Source organism: Zonotrichia leucophrys, chromosome 3, assembly GCF_028769735.1.
Source record: "Zonotrichia leucophrys gambelii isolate GWCS_2022_RI chromosome 3, RI_Zleu_2.0, whole genome shotgun sequence".
NCBI classification, from domain to species: domain Eukaryota; kingdom Metazoa; phylum Chordata; class Aves; order Passeriformes; family Passerellidae; genus Zonotrichia; species Zonotrichia leucophrys.
In genome coordinates, this window is record NC_088172.1 from 37,141,295 (window position 1) to 37,163,620 (window position 22,326).

At 40.8% G+C, this 22,326-nt stretch overlaps 1 protein-coding gene across 2 annotated transcripts; it reads right to left on the minus strand.

Moving 5' to 3' along the window:
- Nucleotides 1–2,649: 2,649 nt before the first annotated feature.
- On the minus strand, nucleotides 2,650–22,174 carry BEND3 (BEN domain containing 3). Of its 2 annotated transcripts, none has more exons than XM_064707827.1 (4): nucleotides 22,086–22,174; nucleotides 12,546–12,590; nucleotides 11,880–12,100; nucleotides 2,650–6,958 (listed from the first exon to the last, which is right to left on the minus strand). In XM_064707827.1, exons 2-4 carry the CDS (start codon nucleotides 12,577–12,579, stop codon nucleotides 4,697–4,699), a joined length of 2,517 nt encoding a protein of 838 aa, XP_064563897.1. In that variant the 5' UTR covers nucleotides 12,580–12,590; nucleotides 22,086–22,174; the 3' UTR covers nucleotides 2,650–4,696. The 2 variants fall into 2 exon arrangements, with proteins under 2 accessions (XP_064563897.1, XP_064563896.1); XM_064707826.1 differs by lacking the exon at nucleotides 22,086–22,174 and adding an exon at nucleotides 21,322–21,502.
- Between the last annotated feature and the right edge of the window lie 152 nt (nucleotides 22,175–22,326).

Below are 22,326 nucleotides of genomic sequence, written 5' to 3' on the forward strand. Positions count from 1 at the left end.
CACGTAATGATTTCACCCATTTTATGACTGGGAAGTCAGTTTCACTAAATTTTAAAACAGAAATTAAGGAAACCATAGCTAAAAACATACATAAAAATTGCTCTATTCAATTTCATCTTGGGGTGTGGGTAAGAAAGGGGAGAAGTGGGAAAAGAACAGCTTTATTTCTCTTCTATTAGAATTCTTCCTTTCCCAAGGGAATCAAAGTTCTTCCTTCTGAATTGTTAATCAAAGAAAAATGCTCAGTGGGGACCACAGTTCCATGATGCAACAAACCAAGAAATGGAGAAAGCAAGTGGTCTGCTCATGTCACAGGCTTTCATGGCCATTAGCTAGAAATGGCAGCATCCAGAAAATTACAATAATGAAAATGAATACGGTGCGTAAAAATAATGCAGTGTGAGGGTTAATCTCTTGCCAGTCAGATGAGGTACAAGGAAAATGTGAATGTGATGGAGGTTTGATTTTGTTAGGAGTCATCTGCTTCCAGCACTGGAACTGGCAAAGCCAGGGCAGCTCCTTCAGCTGGCACTCTGCTGCAGGAGAGATGACCTCTCAGAACAGGATTTATTTGAGCTCCAACAAACACAGGCATTATGTATTCTGTGAGGCACTTCTATAAAAAATTAAGACTATTACTACCAGTGAGAAGTTTTGATGAATGAATTTTAGGGCAAAATAAGGATTTGAAAGCACTATTACTAATAGAAATTTATCTGTCTTAACATTTACTACAACAAAAAAAGTAGGTAGGAAAGGATGAAGACAAATGTGTATTTCTTGCTTGTTCTGCCTTTCTTAGCAAAGTCAATTTTAAGAGAGAATTAAGAGGAAACTAAACCATAACTTCATCTATTCATTTTTATCAACTTCAGGCACATTAAGAAAATATACTTTCAAAATGTTTCTGAGGAAAAATCTGTAACTCCATTGGTGCTGACTTGCAGTAATAATGGAAAAAAAAATCAGGAAATCATACCAAGGCAGTAAAAAAATGTTCACAATGACAGTGATGGAGTTTGTTTAATTTACTCAGAAAAACCTGCCACAGTTGTTCTTCCATAAATTTTAAGTGCAATCAACTAAAACTTTTGTAAGTAAGAGAACTTGGCAATTTATGCTGTGCCCTCAAAGCAAGCTTTAAGACATTGAATTTTCCAGCTAGTCCACATTGCTTTAATCAGCAAAATGAAATCTGAATGAAAATAAATTATAAATGAAACCTGTACATTATTTTCTGGGCTTCTTGGGGATATAGTATTCATCTCAGCCCCTTCCAGCATGAAACTAGACCTGGTGTGCCTTTGTAGAGCATTAAGCACACAATTCTGTTTCTCACTGCTAAAGCATAAATATCAAATAATAATTGAAAAGAGACAAATGACAGCATTTTTAAAATGCACCTAGAAAAAACTTATATGCATTTTGAAGAGAATTTAAAAAGTCACTAACATTTCTTAGAACATGAAACATTGTTGGCTGCACTGCCTCAGCATAACTAAGTGATTTCAAGTAAAGATTTTTCTCATTTGCCAATGCATTTGTTGTTGATTCTGTCACTTGAATACACTTAACAGGCAATAAACTGATGTATACGTCACCTCTCTTTTACGTGTTGTTTTGTATGTTTTACAGAACTTCTGCGGAAATGTTTAAGTTGTAGAAAATGCATAAGATGCAAAAATAAATAATACTACATTGTTTCTTTTAGAAAGCTTAGAAATGGGCAATTCAATACTTACTGAAAGCTGATACAGTTACAGTGTAACAAGTAGAGACACCTGACACCCACCTTAACTGAGTAGGTAGAAAGTAACGCTCATCCATAGGAAGTCAGTGTGCGTGGCTATGTATGCACCCAACACTTCAATACCTAGCAACTCTCCTATCACAGCTTCACTTCCAAATTTTTAAGTTTATTCTTTTAAACAGAAGAAGTCTGAAAGACAGAAAAATCTTTTTAAATGGCTGCAGCAAACTGGGATGTTTTCCTTTATGTATTTGTCCAACTACCTAAGGTTATCTCAGACCTTAGTAAGAGACTTTATAGGAAAATAATCCTGCTTGTATCTGAACAATCACCAGACAACATTCCTCTTGTATGAAAATAATATACCTTTAATATATTTACAAGACTGACCAACTGGATGAAGTGGCTGTACTTCAGATGCACTGCAAGGGCTTGTGTTAGTGAACTATGCCACTATTTATATATCTGTATTTTCTTGACATCAGTTATAAATCATACAATCAAGCGAATCATGAAAGGGTTGTGAAGAGCTGGACAAAAGGAATGTACACAGCAATAAAAAGAGAAAAAAAACACAACAAAAATATTTTTACACCCAGTTTCAAAAATTATCATTTTTATGATCAAAGTTGTCAAATTCTTTTTTTCACTGCTTTTTAGATAATATCAATTGACTGATTTTATGACTTAATATTAACGACTACAGTAAAAGCCAGTATGTCTCAAACTTGCATGCTAGCTAGGAACATCTATCCCTTGTAAAAAAGTTCAATATATATTCAATTCTTCTGGGAGCTTTGACATCACTAAGTGGTGAAACATATGACATTAGGATAAGAAAATAAAATTGTATTTCTTACCTTTTGGCCAGCCATTTGCAACTACAAATTAAACAGCTGTTAAGATCTTCTGTTATTTTATATATCCTATAAAAGTGCATGTAAAAAAAATTCACAGAGTTTCTAGGTAGCATACAATGACAAGAGAATCTTGGTTTCTGATACATTCAATTTTACAAATTTATGCACTAAAATGAACACATGCAGACACTGTGGTATCAGTTCTTTATCTTTGGTAAAATGATTTCAATTTATTATAGCCGTATTTGCTCTGATATCCATTTTGAGTATGGTCTGCTATTAATTAAACCAACAGGAAACATTTAAATGGATATAAACAGTATCAATGTGTCGTTAAGTACATTCATGACTTTTTTTCATACATTCTCTGAGAATGTTTCTAGCATATGGGTAAAATGAGCAAATGCTACTAACTATGATTTACTCCCAGTTTAACACAATACGTTTACTAGTTCTTGCCATCAGGAAAAACCATTTTGTTTTCCTTTCAAAGGGATCAATATGAGTCTACGAACAATATATTCTAAAAATCTGAAGTAAAAATATCAAATATTTTGTACTTCCTTAAAAATGCTAAAATAGAAAATTACATTGGAACTGACTTAAAATTTGCTATGACCCATCTAAGTAAACAACAGAAAAGGACCACAGAGAACATCAACAATTGCTCCAAGGTGTTCCAGTGATGCTCTGTAGGCAACCACTGTCTTTACTGACTCTCTCTCACCATTTCTATCAGTTTTTTTTTTTTTTTTAAGAGAAAACTAGTTTTAAAGCAGCACTCTCCAGTGACAAGTCATACAGCAAATTCATGTTGGGTTCTGGATGATCTTTGCTACATTTGAGGATATTAATGATGCAAACTTGACCATATGAACCTAAGTTATACATACACAGTTATGTCTCCAAATAGCTACTAATTACACTAAAACAATTTGGCAAAGTGAGGGAGTTCCGTATCCCTACACCCAAATATTCAGATGCTGTTGCACTCATGGAAAGAGTAAGTTACATTGCCACAGCTCATATGCTGGGACCCTGAAACACTGGATTTCACCACACAACCAATCTTTGCACATACTTTTTATATATGCAATTCAATATCAACACTGGAAACCTTTGGAATCATGATTTTGATAGAAACTAAGGTCTAAAATTTTTTTTAGTCTTTGTTTCAGGTCTTTTTGATGTTGCTGTTGCTTCTGCTATTTTTTTGCTATTACAAACAGGGTGGCAAGCAGATGATGGGAAGATATTCCATGGGTATAGGCTTGGATCTGTTTTGGTGGCTTTACCCAAGACAAGCAATCCTCAGACACTCCAGCAGTTACACTGGACAAAACAATAACAGAACTCACGGGGGTGAGTGAGTTATTATTTTTTGCATTGACAGCACACACATTGTGGTGTCAGTGCAAAAAAAAAAAAACCCATTCCCACGGTGTCTATGCTCATGTCTCAATTCTTCAACAGAAATTCTTGATTTTAGAAATAAAACCAATGTAACAGTCAAAAATGCAAATGACACCATTCTGACCCACTCTTTGACACAGTATTATAACTTTCAGTACCTCAATATCATGAAGAACAAAACAAGTGTGAAGCTGAAGTTACTGTAAAAGCAAATTCTAATATTCCAATGATTTCCAATGAAAATGGCACATTCAAATTTAAATTAGTCTACACATTTGAAAATCTGAATTAATTAAAAATACTGTTTATAATGGTATAATGTAAAACTGCTCTTGAAGAGCACAACCATAAAAAAAATTTTTATTATCAGAAAGTGATAGAAAAGGAAGATGCAGAAATGGGGAGTGGAGCAATAGTTTCAATACATGTATTTGCACCAGTGAATATCACGCTCTTAGCGAGTCATTGATAGCTGTCACTGATGGTCTTTACCCATGTACAAATGTAGTCAGCCACTTCCCACTGCTGCGGTGCCAACAGAAATGCAACACACACACTGAAACGCAACAAATTTAGTGCCTGACTGTCCCAGGTGCTGAGAACCCTCAGCTCCCAATAGGCCCTTCAGTCTAAACCAAAGCATACTCTTGACAATAATTTAGTGGTCAAAGTCTTAGCAGTTTAAAGAGCCTGTCACTTTTTTTGCTTTCTTAGCTTTTTTCAGTATATCACACTTTTTTCTGTTAGGACGCCGGCACCTTTCATCGATGCTCGGTATACATTCATAATGCCACACCTCTTCCATTTTCTCCACAGGATAAACTGCCTCCACGTAATGACGGATCAGTCTCAGTCTGATGGGATCAAGCTGTTTTTTATTACAAGCACCTGAATGGTTGTACTGCAGTCTCAGATTCTCCGGAGTAAAGAGTTCAGGGAAGAGTCTTACAAGAAGCCTGGCAGCAAAGTTGCCGACAGACAGGCTCTGCTGCACTATCTCTCTTATCTCCTTGTCAGACAGCAAATACAGAGAAGGCACAGGGAAGTCTGGATTAGGAACAACAAGTTCATCAAGTGGTATCTTGCAAAAATCCTTGCTGCTTCTTTCCGGTGGCAGTGGCGGCCCTTCAAATTCTTCCCGAAATCTCTCAGGGTTTATTGCATAGGTGAGAAATTCCCTCCTGTCGGGCCCTGGCACATGGATTTTCCGTTGCTGTTGGTATGAGCGCCTTTGCTCCGTGTCTCTTCGTCGACACCTCTCGTCAAGCTTCCCAACAAACTCTAATGTCCACACTCTGTCATTCTTCGCTCTGGGGTACAGTATCTGCACATAATGTCGAATTAATTTAATTCTAGTGGGGTCAAGCTGTTTCTTGCCTAAAGATCCACTACAGTTGTATTGCTTCCGTAAGTTTTCATGAGTAAATAGTTCAGGAAATAAGAGAACAAGCAATCGGGAAGCAAAGTTGCCTATGGAAAGACTGCTTTCATATATGCTTTTAATCTGTTCCTTGTTCAACAGGTAATCTGGGACAGGGACATCAAAATCAGGAGGGGGAAAGTCAAGTTTGTCAAAATCTATGGGTACAAGCCAAATTTTTTTGGACCGTCTGCCAGGCTTTTCATATTCAAAACTGTCTTCCACTTTTATGATTGATACATCATCTGGTAAACTAGAAGAATCGTAACAGTCATCTCTCATCTGGTCACATTCACTTCCATCCATATACGTACTTTCAAGCTCATCATTTATTCGCTGAACACACTGCTGCAACCAGGCTTCCTCTTCTTGCACGTCCGGAAAGTAAATTTCAGTGTACCTACGGATTATTTGAAGCCGATGAGGATCCAGCAGTTGTTTTCCAGAGTCTCCAAAGCAGCTGTACCTTTCAGCTAATTTTCTGTGGTCAAAGAGTTCTGGAAACAGTCTGTGTAACAAAAAAACAGAAAACTCTCCTGGTGAAGAAGCTTCATCTAAAAATTCATTGAGATCCTGAGCATCCAGCATGTAATCTGAGGCAATGACATTACTCCTGTCCAAGGACAAAGCTTCTTCCTGCTCTTTATCCTCCATAAAATGAGAGGATTCGACCTGCTCAGTCTCATAAAAACTGGATGATTGCACATTCTGCTGACTGTTTTCCATTTCCCTTTGAGCCCAAAATCTATTGAAAAAATCATTGACTTGAGGCAAACACTCCAACTGCCACACAGCTGTATTCTTCACAGAAGGATAACAAACTTCCACATAGTTACGAATAAGCTGCAGATGAAGAGATTCAAGTTTCCTTTTGTTGAGAAAGCCACATGCACTGCAGCTCCTGCCAAACTCATCGTCACTGAAGAGCTCTGGGAAGAGCTGCACCAGCAACCGGCAAGCCAGGTCTCCGCCCGATGTGCTTTGATCCATGATTTGTTTGAGTTCCGTAGAAGTCAGCTGGTACTCCGGGGGAGGCTTGAAGTCAGCAACAGACTCTGCTGGACTGACTTGCTTTTTAATTCTGCTAACCTCCAGAGACAACAGGTCAACTTTACTGTGAAGCTGAGTCATATTGGTGTTGAGGGTGTTCAGCGTGTAAAACATTTTCTGTATCAAAGAATATATATTTGGTTCTGAATCTGCTGATGCTGCCGCTACTGCAATGGCTGAGTCTCTTTTGCGTTGATCGTTCAAAGTCCGAATTTGTGAGGGACTGCTGGGGTTGATTTTTTCAAACAACTCGTAAGAAGCAAACTGCTCTGCTCCTGGTGGGTTCTTCTTCTCTGTGATTTTGTGTGAGATGCCATAGAGAGGTTTCTTATAAGATGGAGTGATTATGTCACTGAAAGATTCTTCTTCACAGAGCCATGCTACATTAGAATTCTTGTTCTTGCCTGGCTGCTCTGCATTTGTGGGTGAGCCAGCGTCTCTGTTCCTCATGTTTGAAAGGGAGCCCTTCAAATGAACAAATATTGTATTAGTAACGCCCCCTTAAAAATATTAACTATAAATATGTGCTCCTTAAGCAGGCATTGTTACATAAATATGCAAAGTCAAATTTTCTCCAGGGGACTTGTGTTAAACAATAAAAATTAATAATTTCACTGGGAAAAATAAAAACACAGTAAAGAATTATTTAGGTTTCCTTTTGTTTTCCTTTTTTTGGCTCATAGTTTTCCCCATGGAATAGAAATGCAATACTAATTCTTAGTACTCTCTACCCACAGAGCTCTAATTACTCCCCCAAATTAAGTATCATTAGGCTTCACCTTGGATATGAGGATCTTGGGCTGTCAAGAATTTGGGTGGCAACAAGTCAGCAACAGAGCCAAGAATAGCATCTAGATTTTCTGACTCCTAGTCCTGTGACCTTGCCATTGCCTCCAACAACTGCATTTAACATTCCAGCACTCTCTTTAGGTTAGCTTTTGAAAATGTCACAAGGGCTATAAACCACAAAAAATATGCTTATTCCCTTTTTTCTGATGTGAAAGGTTTATATATGTTTTAAAAAAATTCTTTATAATGGTGCAGAAGTACTAAACAAGTCCTAGAAATTTATTAATTTTTAAAAGGTATTCTATTTAAATAATAAAAAAGTGGAAAGTACCTTGGTACAATATATTTTTTTAAAGGAAGCCTAACAGAAGATTTCTTTATTTCTGAAAGACAAGGAAGTTTAGACTCATGGATTTCTAACTTTCTAAATTATTTAAACTATAGAAATTTATATAATTTATAAATTACATAAAACTAGTAATGAATTCTTGAGGACTTAATGTTCCAATTATTTGTACTTATTCCTCATTGCTTGAAATTGGAACCAAGCATTTTCATAATCTCACAGTAGATAGGCAGGGCTTGATTTGGGGTTTTTTTCACAAACACATGGATATTGCAAATAATTCTTAAAAGTTAAGCAGATACAACAGAATCAAAATCCAACATAAAGAATTCAAACATGAGAAAACACTCCGAGATTTGCAGATGTTTCTATACTGAAACAATTTTCTTGGCTTGTTCTATAGAACATGAATTAGATAAAACACTACAGAATTTGCATTCAAGTATTAAAACAAATGAAACACAGACTTCAGATCTGAGCTGAGAGCCACAAGAAATTTGAAATTCTAGTGAAGGCCCCATTATGTCCTACAATGAGGAGCTTGAATTAAGGTTTCTTTCTTAAGAAACAGAACTGTAAGTCATGAAATCAATGTGGTCCCTATGTGTACTCATACTTGGCATCTGCTTACTGCAGTGACAAATTGAATCTAATTATTTTTTAATTTCTAATGCAATGTATACTCAAAGGAGACTCAGAAAGAACAAGCTGGTTTCCACTCCAAGTTTAGAAACCAGCATTCAGTTAAACTGAAGCTGTTTCCAAGTATTGCTCTCACTCACATCACATTACCCTACATACAAAACCTTGTGTTTGCACATCCAAAGCTGTGTGAAGAGATGGTCAAATGAAAATGTAATGCCAAGGAGATGCATTTCAGTTTGCAGAATCCCTGGCAGTCATGGTGCCTAGGACACCTGGTTTCCAGGTCCCAGTTAGAAGACTGTCCCACTCCAGTCCCACTCATAACAAAGCCAGAACAGCGACTGAACTGTGAGCAAACTGAAATCCACGTTGCCCCCACCAAACTGCAGGCTCCTAAGCTGGGACTGAAGATGTCATACCCCACCTGTACTTGTCAGTGAAGAAACAGAGGAAGTTCCATGTGGTAACAGAGCCCTGCATAGACATCACCTAAAAGCAGGCCATGAAAATCTCACTGACAGTGTGCACAATACTGCTCCCCAGTCAGGCACACAAACTGAATTACAAAGCTTTTTACTATTCTACATCTAAAGAACAAAACAAAACTTTTCTTACACAACCAGTGACACCTACCACCTAAGCTGCTCTTTCATTAACACTCCTGTTAACTGAGAATATACCAAATATTCCTTCAGAAACAGCACATGCCTCTTTCAATTCCTCTTCTACTACTAAAATACCTCGCTGCTAAATAGCTTGCCACGGGCCACCAGGTATCTGTCAGTTCTCATTTGACCTCCTGCTGTTTATTTTCCCGAATTAATTAATAATAAAATGTGGCAATATAAGGGTAACTTCTATTGATGCGCACCTCACACAGTCAGGCCAAATCAATATTAGAATGTGTATTAAAGAACATTAATTCATTACTTTGACAGTAAGATCGTTAAAGTTTGCAGTCTCAGTTTTGGACATGGTGCTCTGGAGCTCATGCTAAGAACTACAGCAGATCTTCACTACGATAGCAGCTGAACTTCTTCCTTCACTAATGCAGCTCCCAGCGCCTGGATCTGGCTGCGGGATGGATTTGCATTTCAGAATATTTGCATTTCAGAAACATATAGCCAGTGTTCTCCTAGCAGATGACAAAACATTTGGGCCTTAAAAATATTTAAGGATATTTTAGTCAAGATGCATTCTCATTTTCTTTTCTTTTGCTTTTAATTATCCTGTCTATGATTTCCATCTGGGAACAGCACTATCAACACCATAAATACATGGTTTTTGCAAAGTGTACAATTTAACTAATCAGTTTTCTGTAACACTGATCTTTAAACATCCATGAATTTCAGATAATACTGCACCCATTTAAATTCAGTTCTAAAGTACTATCAAAAAATAAGCAAAGATATTGTTCTATGAGACTCAATGCATGTAAGATACTGCTGCTTTTTATACTAAAGTTGCATAGCAAGTTTTTATGTTCTAAACATTTTATGAACATTTGCAAAGTACAGTATTTTGCAAAACATCGACCAATACAAGAAATTGTGAAATAGTCTCTCATATACTCTCTTGGAATACTAAGCCAAGTTTTAAAAGTTGCAGTTATTGTTCTGCTTAATCCTCAAGTCCATTTATGACCTTTGTTATGCTTAATAAAAAAAGTCTAAATATCTCTAAGAATACAGTGCATAATATTCAAGCACAGAAGTAAAGAATAAATAAATACATAAGCAAGAAACATATACTTTCAGGCACATAAAAATATGGAAAGTCCTGCACATAACTTTTTAAAATCTACAATCTTCTACATATTGTTTTTTAAAAAGAAAATCAGGGAAAATTAATTCATGATTATGAAGTGGCATTCAAAATTTTAAAAAAAGAGTGAAGTCTTCAGATAAAAAGTAATTTAGTAATATAATTACCAGCCCAAAAGTACAGCTCTGTTTATATCATAGATAGATGCCTATATGACGTGCAGTAAAAATATACAAGCACAGCATTCTTCAGAATAATTAAGATTTTTCCACTGTTTAAATAGAAATAGTTAATAAAGCCATCAATTAAAACAAAATATTGGTACTAGAGAAGTAATTAACTTAAAAAATCCTGTTAAGACTGAGGACTATTACTGGTTGGTGATTTAACTAAACATGCTGATTCGCTGGGGTCAGCCAAGAATGAATTTTCATTGTTATTACTGGGTCAACTTCTGATATTATAAATCCAAAGTTATAATTAATTTCAAATAAAACTTTAAAATTTATTAATGGCAAACAGGAAAATGCAAAGCAAGCACAGTTCAGAGACCATTATAAAGCTCTTTTAAGAATTTGAATGTAAGGAAAACAATTGTAAAAAGAAAAAGAGAAAGGATAAGAAAGAAACCGTGTAATAAGATTAAAACCTACCTACCACAGGCATTCAGGGGGAAAAAACAGCCGTAAGAAGTCAGAGAGATGATAGTCAAGAAAAAGAATCACAGAGAACTATGGCTATAAAGAAGACATGAAATGTGCAAATACAACATGGAATAACTGGCTAGGTAGCAGAAGAGCAGAAAAGGATACGTGCATTAGGATAGGTCACAAACTAAATATAACCCAGGGCCTGAAGTTATTCAAAAGAGGATGAATTTGAATCTAGGTTATTTTAATAAAGTGCTGAGTGTGAAAAACAGGAGGTCATTATACTGCTCTAGAGGGTGGCAGGAGAGATGTTACTATCCAACACTGGACACTAGTCTTTCTGGACTCTGAAATGGAACAACAAAAATATAACGTGACTCCTGAAGAAGAGCTGAAAAAAAGAGAATTTTAATCTTGGAAAGGAAGGACTTAGAGTGGACAACATCACATGAATTTTCCCACATGCAGAAGATTTTTCTAGGAACAGATGATCATTGCTCTCCATACTGAAAAGAACAAGGACAAAAAGAAGCTAGCTCAATTTCAGCAGAGATTAATTAAAATCCACCATTGCTAGAGAGGTAAAACATAAGATCAGGATAATGGAAAAGACTGGGCATCTCCTTCACTGGCTAGAGAAACATCTGGATTGTCCCAAGCTGGGATGCCACATCAGATGCTGTAATACATTCCACTACTGATAAACTGAAATCTTCTGCATCCCTGCATTTTTATCCTTCAAATAATACAGTAATTTATACTGTATTATTTTACACATTTTATTTAATGTCTTACTGACATTAAATCTTTGTCACTGAAGAAAGAATCACAGCCCGGATTCTACCACTCAGGATCAAGCTGAGGGACTGTGTGACAGGAGAGGGACTGTAATCAGTCATGCCCAGTTACTCCAAGTCACTGCCCCTTCCTATGTTATCTGCTGAACAACAAAAATATAATTCACATAAATGAATTAATCTGTAACTATGAACTGTATTTCATAAATATGACCATTTCCATGTTATTTAGAGAATACCCAGCCGTGTGCAAACTGGCTTAAGATTAGCCACATTTGCAACAAACTCATTACCAATGCAAATTTAGTTAAAAGACTTGCATTCTACTTAAAGCAGCAGAGAATTTAGCCTAGAAAATATGAACCAAAAATCACAGTCATGTGTAGAGCAGTCACCTCTTGTGTAAAGCGTCTCTTCTTCACGCTGGGTAAGGCATCCTGCTGGCCTCCTGACCCATCACAGCCAAGGGAGCTCTGTTTCCGTTTGCTGGAATCCTGTAGGCAAGTCACCGCACCATCCAGTGAGTGTTTCTCAGCTGATCTGGAGGTTACTGAGCAGTCCAGAGCTTCATCTTCATTTTCTGTTTCTACTTTCACATTTTTTTTAGGAATTTTTACTGAAAAAAGAGAATGTTTAGAAAGATAAAGCACCCTCTCCAGAAAACCATGACATCCTTAGTATAGTGGTCTGTGGTTTGTTTCTTTTTACGAAAATGTGTTTTGAAGAACTTAATTATATTTATTACTTCTATGGTAAGTGTATATTGGGGCCACCTCAAAGTCAAATCATTCCATTTTCCAATAAATGACATCTTCTTGTCCAAAGAAGAATCTAAAGTATAAACAAATAATGTTACAGGAGGAAGATTTTTTGGAGGGGAGGAAGGATGTAGAGCAGAAATAATAATAACTAACAAAGATAATGCCCTACTTGAGATAACTTTAAAAAAAACATTAGTGTAATTTGTGTTGATTCAACTACATCCTCTATTAGGTGGCAAATACTTTAAATGAACAAGTATTTCTGCCTGATCAAAAATTTTAAGAAGTATAATATTTTACCTTCATCATCATCAGTGATTTCAGCTGAATTCATCTTCTATCTCACTAAAGAACAAAACAAAAACACAAAAATAAATATCAGCATCTTCTAGAATCAGGGAATATCTACATCTCCTCTTGTAATTACTTTTCATCTAGAAGTATTGAGTTAACAGCCCACAAATAACTCCCAGTCTTTCCAGTCTGTATGTTTGTAATAACTAGTTATTTTCAATAACCTTCATGGCCATCTACAGACCCGTCAACAGGCAAACCATATTGTTGATAACACACAGCAGGTAGGGAACTATTTTAAACTCTATGTCTTTTTCTGGTACAGACAAACGTAAAAGTCATTCAAACCTTCTCTGTAGTGTCTTGGCAATATATTAATGGAAGTTAATTGTATTAAAGTCTTCCCCCTGCACAAAATCGCTATTATTACAGTCAAATGTGTTCATATTGTCCTTGTGGTTGACACAAAGTCATCACAGAAAGAAAACTCATCATTAATAGTAACATACATCCTAGAGTATGTTTTTACTTAAAAATCTTTCATCTTTTGGCATAAATTGCATCAATTCCAGCAGAACAATGCACATAGATCTACACTAAGTCCTTTTTCTCTGTCAGCCTCTAAATAATGTGGGTCTTGTAAGGAAAAGCAAATATATATATTATGCTAGCATGATTTTAGTGTTACTTCTCACGTGAAAAACTCACCTGCATTTTTGTTTACTTGAAAACTAATTTTGCAAGTTACTTGGGGCCAAACATCAATCTTTGTACGTGTTCCTAAAAGATATGCTAAATCGTTGGAGATCTACAAAGCAAACAACTTGGTCAGATATCACTGACCCTTCCAGGGCACGCAGCTGCAAACTGACACTCTCAACTGGAGAGCGGGTGACTGGCAAACTGTCACGCTCTGCTCATGCTCCTCTACACACAGCATTATGCTTATCTGGCCCAGAATATTATTGCTTTACAAGTGAAAGTCAATAAAACCAGTCAATGAAAAGTGTACACATAGCCCAGGAGTGGGAATTATAATGAAATTGATAAGAAAGATGGGGAAAGACAGAGAACCCACTGTGGAAGGAAAAATAGTCTGTACCTCTCTCCTGAATAATGATGAATCAATTTTTATTTTTATTTTTTTTTACATCTCAAAACACTTTTTAAAAACTCTGTAAACACTTGAATGCTGTGTAGATATGAATTTCAATTTGTAGGTCATTGATGGCTGTAATGGTAACTATGAGGTTCCATTCTGGATTAGATTTTGTACAATTTACAATAGGTGGCACCCAAACAAAAGATGCACAGATTTATAAAATCAGCTTATACTGGGCCACCCTTGAAGCCAAGATACTCTTTGATGTGCTGATCTTCCACATGGCCCCTGTATACAGCCTTGTAAAGGGCATCCTCAAGGGGATAAAATGAGATTGTCTTCATCATCACGTATAAAAATAAGCCTCTCCCAGTTGGATGTAGAGCTACTACAAACCCCTCAGATACCTCATCCTTTTACCCACCATAACTCCCTATTTCAGGACTTGTATTGATTTATGAATTGATCCATATATCAATTATGCAAGCCTAACAGTACCACAATCACGTCACTTAAACTCCTGCAAACTCTCTAAACATAACAGCGTGAAGCTAAGTGGCCTGCACCAACTTTTAAACCACCTGATAAGCCCTGACATGGGTTAATACCCGGTCTTATTAACTCAACAGTACTTAGAGATTTGGACAAAGCCACTACAGCTCTTCATGAAAAATCCTGCAGCAGTCTACTTCACACAGCACCATCAAAAAGCCCTCCTGGACCTTAAGAAAATCCCATTGTACTAACAGTTCATATTTTGCCCTGATATCCCACATGCATTGATAGTTACTGCCTGGATCTTCCTTGCACTTTTCCATGCTGCATTAGGCATAGCTCTGAGGGCTGTGGTACAAGACCAACACATTTCAGTGCTCAGGGAGTGTGACACACAATCTTTTTGTGAGAGCCTGAGGTGACAGTAAGCAAATCTATCAATACCACTACAGAACATTCTAAAATGGAGATCAAAATGATTTTTCATATAATACTAGACTGCTTTGTTGGAGCAAAACAGTGAAAAATGTTAACCAGAAAGGCAGAAGAGAAGATTAAAAGGTGGCAGTGGATGAAACAAATATTTAGGAAGGAATATTTAGGAATTTTATTTTCTTTCTAATTCCTGCTATTACTATTGTTAAAATGGGAAGAACGCTTTAGAAGAATTCCTATCAGAGGAAAAATCAAACTAAAAGGAAAAGATAAATGAGTACCTGAAAAACCACTCTTTAACTCTGGAAAGAAAGTGAAAATTAACGTAAAGCAACAGTTAACTTTCTGAAGGAAACAACATTAGGAAGGCCAAAGCCACCCTGAATTCAGGTCAAATAACACTGAGTTAAAACATTGTTTCACAAATTTGAAATACAGGTTTAAACCTTTTAAGGTTTTTTAATCCGAAAACTGCCAGAATACAATTAAAAGTGAATAGTGAAAATCAGTGTCAGAACCAATGAAGCCTGGGAAGACTGTGTTCCATACCTGAGATCTTAGGTGTCAAAAAAAAAGCATTAACTCCAATTTTTTTTTTCATTTTTGGGAGCCCTGGTAATAATCTCTTTCCTTATCTAGTTTCCTGTCTTCTTTGTGAGATCTGTAAGAACTCTGGTATTGAGAAAATGAAGCACATCAAACATATAACAGCTTCTGTTAAGAGACAGGATTCAATTGTCCCTTTGATTTCCTGTCTTGCAGCCCCACCTGCTCTCTTGGTCAAGCATGGGTGCCCACCTTAACCTTCCATCTTGATAAACTGTCAGAAATCAACACCTTTTTTTCCTGGGTCACTTTCCTTGTAATACAGAAGCAAAGGGCCCAGCTCAGGAATATGCACAAGGTTTGGGCTGGAAAGGAGGAATTAAAATCTCTTCTCATACCAGCAAGCCACTGGCTTGTTTCAGCTATTCAATGATAGCTTATTTATTCCACCATCTTGCTTCAAATTTGGGTCATAGTGGACCCACAGGTGACTAGTGAGCCAACAAAGAGGCACCAACATAGCAATGGCATCATTGCTTCCACAGGAAATTAGTATTTATGGAAAGGTAGAAAGCCTGTATCTGTTTCTGAGTGTGTCTGTGCATGCATGCCTGTATATGTAAGATTAACAACAATTTTGTTGATTGTTTCAAGTCCACTAAAGATAAAAGATTTCATATTTGCTAAAATATTGTTTGCTGTGCATCAGTTCTTACTAATAATAACTTCCTCTTTAAAAGAGGTAGCACTGTCAAAGTCTGTTTCGAGGTAGCATTCTAGCCCAGACTGTGAGATTAGGCAAAACTGGAATGAAAAAAAAAGTCTAAAATATCTTGGGGCAAAATACTGCAAAAAGCAATTGAGTGAGAAATACATACAGTAAAGCAAACATCCAACAGTTGTTCCTCGTCAGGTTGAGTATACAAAACATATTTCAATCTTAAATGTATTTTTTTCAAAACGGAAGATAAATATACTTATCATCCTCAGCCTAATAATTGCTCAATGCTATCTAGAGGACAGCTGTTAGCAAGTTCTAGGAAAGAGTGAACACTCTGTGCTGAAGTTGGAAGCCCACGCCTGCAACTGTGACTGGCAGAGCAACCAGCCTCGGCAGCTTTATCTCGCTGGGATACAGACAGATGCTGCACTGCATCCTGTTTTCTGGTGAACCCTCTGGAAGAAAGATTCCAAGCCAAACACCTACACCTATGTCAACAGCCAAATCCAAGGGAGTAGGGAACGAAGGGGAGTCCGGGAACACCTTGTCTGTCACTACTGGACAAATTCCCTTCCCACAGATCCTGCTGTCCCTTCTCATCAGACTAGGCAATGAACAAGACAGTTCAATGAAAGGACTTAACACTCCCTACTTCGATTACTCTTGCTTAGACATCTGCCTCTATTCCAAAAATGTACCAGGTCATGACACTTAACTGCACTGTTGTATCATTTTGGTAATGACATTCCACATTGAAATGGTATTACCCATGGTTAACAGAGAAGTTCAAAGCATAGGGCAGTGCTGGGAGTTCCAAAGCATGGAATAACACCTTAGAAACAAGGGTTTGGAATGTTTCTCTGTGCTTTTAGTGTTACCAACCACCCTGATGCTGCTTTTGCATGTAGAACAGAACATGTGAACCACCTACCAAAAATGCACCTACCCAAAATATGCACTGAAGCTTTAAAGACTTAAAGCACTGGGGTACAACAGATCTTATGAGTAAGGGAAGAAATTGCAACTCATACTTGGAATGTATTTCATTCTCATATCATCTAGTATAACGCATATTGCTACGTCAAAGTAGCATAAGGTGTATCTAGTTATTGATACACAAAACAAAACTGAATGTTTTGTTTAGTTTGTTAAGCTATATCTTCTCATAATGTGCATTCTCCTCCTCCTGTTTACTACCTAACAATTACTCATGTGTTTGCCCTGAAGGATGCTTTCCTGATCCCCTCTTATGATTTTGACCATTACAAAAGCACAATACAGGGAGAAAAGATCCTGCTCATCATGTAAGTGAAGGTAGTTCTTTGCCTTTGCAATCATTCTTAAAGAAAGCCTGACTGATAATTTTCACATCCTGACTTAAAAATTGAACAAAAAAATTCCACCAGAAAAAAATACTGCTGTCCTGCTGTTTGTAACTAAAGTAACTCTGTACTCTTTGAATTCCCATATCTAATGTACTAAGTTCTGACAAATGAAAAAAAATAGTGTGAAAACCACACAGGAAACTATAAAACTGTACACATGCTGCATGTGGAAAGCAACTTGGATTTCATCACACTTGTTAATGCTAATAAGAAATGAAAATTAACCACTACCTTAAACAAGATACTAAATAATAACAATAATGATGATTATCAGTTTTATAGAAGCTTGCTGTTTAGAATTTAACTCCTTACATAACATTGTATTGTTCAATTCACTAATGCATAGTAAATATGTAGAAATTGCTTCTTGGATGCACATCGTCCCACTAAGTATTTTAGCTTCTTCATGCAGGTTGGCAGGAATGTTCCTAGTTCTTCATTACTGGCTACAAGAATGCTATTAAAAACACAGGGATTGAGACATTGTGTTTTAAGTTTATTCCCTTTAAAGCCTCATGGTGGTACATTGCTTCATATATAAAACTCAGCTCATAATGAAAAGTGTCCTTGAGCATTGCTTCTGAAAATGTCAACTGTTCTACATTTTGGGCAAATGTTAAGACATACATGTTTGTTAGTAACATTAAATACGTGTTTGATAACATATGCAGAATAAACCGCTCTGTGTCCTTAGCTTTCAGCATGCAGTGAAAGATACAACATCCCTCTTACAGCATAGGTATCCTAATAAAGTTAAATAAATGAGGAACACAAAAAAATAAAAGCTGATCTTTTAAGGAGATGACACTAGCTAAATTTTATAAGACATGTACTTTCAACTGCTGTTTAACAGCCAAAATTAGCATCTCCTCTTACACATATCATCATGTAAAAGGACTTTATCATTGAATTGCAATGGTATTACACTACGTAACTAGAGTATGATTTACCCAGAGCCAATCAAAAGCACTGTACATATATTCATTGTCAGCAATTGACAATGATAATCAATTAATCTGGGCAAACACTCAAGTGTCTGTCCTGCTCCCTGTCTAGACTCTCTGCCTACATTTCCTGTCATGCACTGGGTGAAGCACAGAAAGCAACCAAAGCTTCGCATGGGAACTCCAGAGCCTTGAAAGCTGCTGTGGGTAGGTGGAAGCAGTGCCGTTCCACACAGCAGGTGAGCAGAGGGCTGCTCCAAGTGCCTGGCAATGGTGTGGAACTCTGTCCCTCCTGATGATTTAGAAGACTGATTCCTATAGAACAGTTGGAAATAATGAAATAAAATAACAATTCTCAACCCAGCCCTAGAGTCCCAGATTCAAAAAGGACTGGAGGCGTGTGCCCTCTGCTCAGGCTGCCCAGGAGTTGCCTCATATTCGGGGTGCATGCTGCTCTCCAGGCTGTCTCTTGGAAAGCTCTCCTGCTGGGCTGAGAAGCAAACCTAGAGAACTGCGAGTTCTGCATTCTGCTTTGGGTGCCAAGTAATCTGCATCTTTTATTTCCTAGCTGCAGCACTGGGTTCAATAATTTCAATATTGCAATTATCCTCAGGGTAGATTTTATTCCTCCGATTTGTAAAAGACAATGCAACTCAAATTCAATTCAACTAAATTAGACATAAATACCACTCCAAGACAGAGCTGGAAAATGTATTTCTTAAAGGCAATGTTTGCCTTTTGTTCAGGTCTATGGGCCAGTGATTTGGGTCTATGATTTGACAACAAATTTTACACAATTTTGACAAGGCCTTATACATTTTGAAGAAGCAGAGGGTCAAAGAAGTCCAATACCTGAAATCACCTTAATAAAAAACACTACCAAACAAAAACCAAGACAGTTATTTGAAACTGACCACCCATCTTAAAGAAACTGAGATCTGAATGTTGCCTCATTTAACTGAGCAAAGAGAAAAATGCAAGTAGACAGCATATGAAACACTAAAAGCAAATGCTTTCTGTTCTATTCATTTTGAGGTAATAGGGTGCTGCAGCCTCGTTTCTCAATAAAATTTGTTCTTGATATCCAGTACTGACCCTTGTAAAACTAAGTACTGTAGAAAACAGTATTCCAACATTACAAGCATTTTGACTACATGAATAGTAAGTTGTAAATACATGAATAGTAAGTTCTAAAACTACAAAGATTTTAAGGAACCAGCAGATGTCGTTGGAAGCACTACTCTAATGGAGAATAAAAATCCTTATATTTTCATATTTTGAAAACCTCCTTTGCTGCCCTGTGGAGCAGGACATGAAGCCTCAAATCTCCACTGAAGCCAGCCTCCAACAAGGGTGTTTTTTCAGTAGGACTAAAAGGGCGTGCACTTAATTTGGGTCTTTCATATTTCATTTTAATTAAGTTAAATATGCAGATTAAAAAAATAAAAAATTAACAAAAACGCCTAAAAAACCAACCAAACAAAAAATCCAAAAAAACCAAAAAACAACCCAACAAATCAAAACCACTCTGCTCAGTTTTCTCACAATTTGCCTAAAACTGAAGTTTTCTCAATCTGTCCTCTGTACTTTTACCAAACAGCAATTTAATCTTGCAGGGGTCAGCAAAACACTAACCTGGTTTATTTCCAGCAGCAATGTATGAATTTGTCTTTTCTTCAACCACGTGTTTTCCACTGGTCTATTAAAACATTTTGTTTTCCTCTCTCCCCTCTCACTCTGCTTTTATTTTAAAATACTGTTCCATCTGAACTTTGTGCAGTTTAAATTCTCCTCCAAACTTCATTCACCTTCCGTTTATTTTTATCCACTGAACTTACCTAACCTATGAAAATACTTAGCGCAAAGATAAAATCTCAGTTGGTCCAATAATGAGTTTGATTTAGCAGGAGATAAGAAGTATGTATGAACATCCATGGGTAAGTAATTATTTGTTTTACGAGATGTAAATCATTAAAGTTGGAAACAGGGAAAAGGTTTCCCTTTCCCTGCCTAGATGTCTCTGCCCCATGGGTCAGGCATACTCTGTGTTTATGGGTGGCAGCGCAAACCCTACTCACACTTCAACCCAAAAAAACTCTGGGACTGCGTCAACTGCTATGTGGGAGCCGTCACATGGCTGCTGGCCTGCGGCCGGCTCGCATTCTGCTGGTTCAGAGTTTGTTCCCTTCTATTTACAAAGGGCTGTGTGGACACATCGCAGGGAAAAGTAGGGTAGAGGCAGCGGGCGATCAGTGCAGGGGAAGCGGGCGGTGATCGGGGCAGGGGAAGCCGCGGGAGACCTGGCGGGAGGCGGTCGGGCCAGGGGCGGCCCGTTCCCCCGCAGTGCCCTTCACCGGGCCCCTCAGAGCGCGACCCAGCGAGGACCGACACGAATTCCAGCGCAACCACCCGGCGGCCGCTCCTCCCGCCGTGTATGATAGGACAGGCGGGACCCTGACCCCGGCGCTGGCTCCCGGGGCACGCGTGGCCCCGCGGAGCCCCGGGGCGGTGCCAGAGCGGGCCCGTGGCGGGGCCGGGGCTCCCCCCGCGCCTACCGAGGGCCGGCGGAGCGGCCGCCACGTGGGAGCGGCGCGCGCGGCGGCGGCGGCGCGAGGCCCCGCCCGGGGGCGGGCGCTGCGGCGGGGGACGCCCCGCGCGCACCGCACGCGGCGCGGCCGCGGCCGCTTCCGCGGTCAGACCCACGAGCCCGAGGCGGAGGCGGCGGTTGGTGCTTCCGGTCCGAACCCTGCCCGGGCGGATCTATGTGGCCGGCGCGCGGGGGAGGAGGGGGAAGGGGTTAAGGTGAGGCTGGAGGTGACGGCGGCGTGACCGTTCCGCTGCCCCCCCACCCCTCCCCACCGGCTCCCCATTGTCCCCCTCCCCCAGCCCCGCAGATGGAGGCACCCGGGCCGGGCGCGCGCGACCCGCGCCGCCGCAGCGCCGCTCGGAGCGGCGAACAAAGAGACCCCCGCCCGCGCGGCCCCGGCAGCGCGGCCCCGGCCCGCGGGCGGCCGGGGGAGGGGCCGGCCCCGCGCCTCCCCCGCTCGGCCCCCCCCTCCCCGTTCTTCCCCCACCCGCCGGGGCGGCGCTCCCCGCTCGCCGTGGGGTGCGTGGAACGGCGCCCGTCCCCACCAGCGGCGGCGGCGAGACTTACCTCTGCTCCGCGCGGGGCCACGGGAGCCCCGGGGCGGCGGGGGCGGCTGGAGCGGCCGCCGCTGGAGCCCGCGCTTCCCCCCCGCTCTTTGTGTGCGAGGGTCCGCGCGCTGCGCTCTCGCGTGACGTGACGGGACCGTGTGTCATTTCCGCACAAGGACACCGAGCCCCGACCCGCCGCGGCCAGCGCCACCCGCCGCCCCGGGGCAGGGGCAGGGGAGGGAGGGAGCGGGGGTGGGGGGGAGAGCGGCCCGCTCCTCCCCCGTCCCCTGGCTCCCCACCCCCCGCCCTCCCCGGCGCTGCCACTGGGAACGCGCGCGGTTCCCACTGGAGACCCCGCGCGCCCCCGCGCCGCGCCCGCCCCGCCGCCCACTCGGTGCCGCGCGGGCAGAGGCCCCGCCGCCGGGAGTGCCACGCGCCCGCCCCGCGACACGCCCTGCCCGGGACCCCGCGCCCGCACGTGGGGCCGCCGCCGCTCAGGGACACGGCCCCGCGTGACGGGGCCGGGACTGGCGGGGACGGGGCGCGCTCGCTGCCGGCGGCCGCCGCCGCGCGGAAAATGCGCTCCCCGCCGCCCTCCCCGGCCTTTGCGCGGCCGGGCCGCTCCGCGCGGTCTCGCGTGGAGAGTCAGGCGGCGGGCCGCGCACGTGCGCGCGCGGGGGAGGCGGCGGCGGGGGCCGCGTGCCCACGGCAGGTGGCGGCGAGCACGTGGCCGCGCGCGGGCACACGGTCCCGCATCCCCCCGCGCGCCTTCCCAACACCCACCCGCCACTCGCGTCCCGCCGCCGCCACCGCCAGGCTGCGACAAAAGCGGGGGGATCCGGGTCATCCCCAGGCAGAGCCGGGCTCCGGCCGCGCCGCCGGAGAGATCGCCCGGCTGCTCCCGAGACACCGGCCGCGGCAGCACCGATCCCGTAAATCCGTCCCCACGGCGGCGTGCCCGCGGGTCAGCCCGGGGCAGCCCTGCGGGCGGAGCTGGGGGACGCGCCGAGAGCTCCTCGCACAC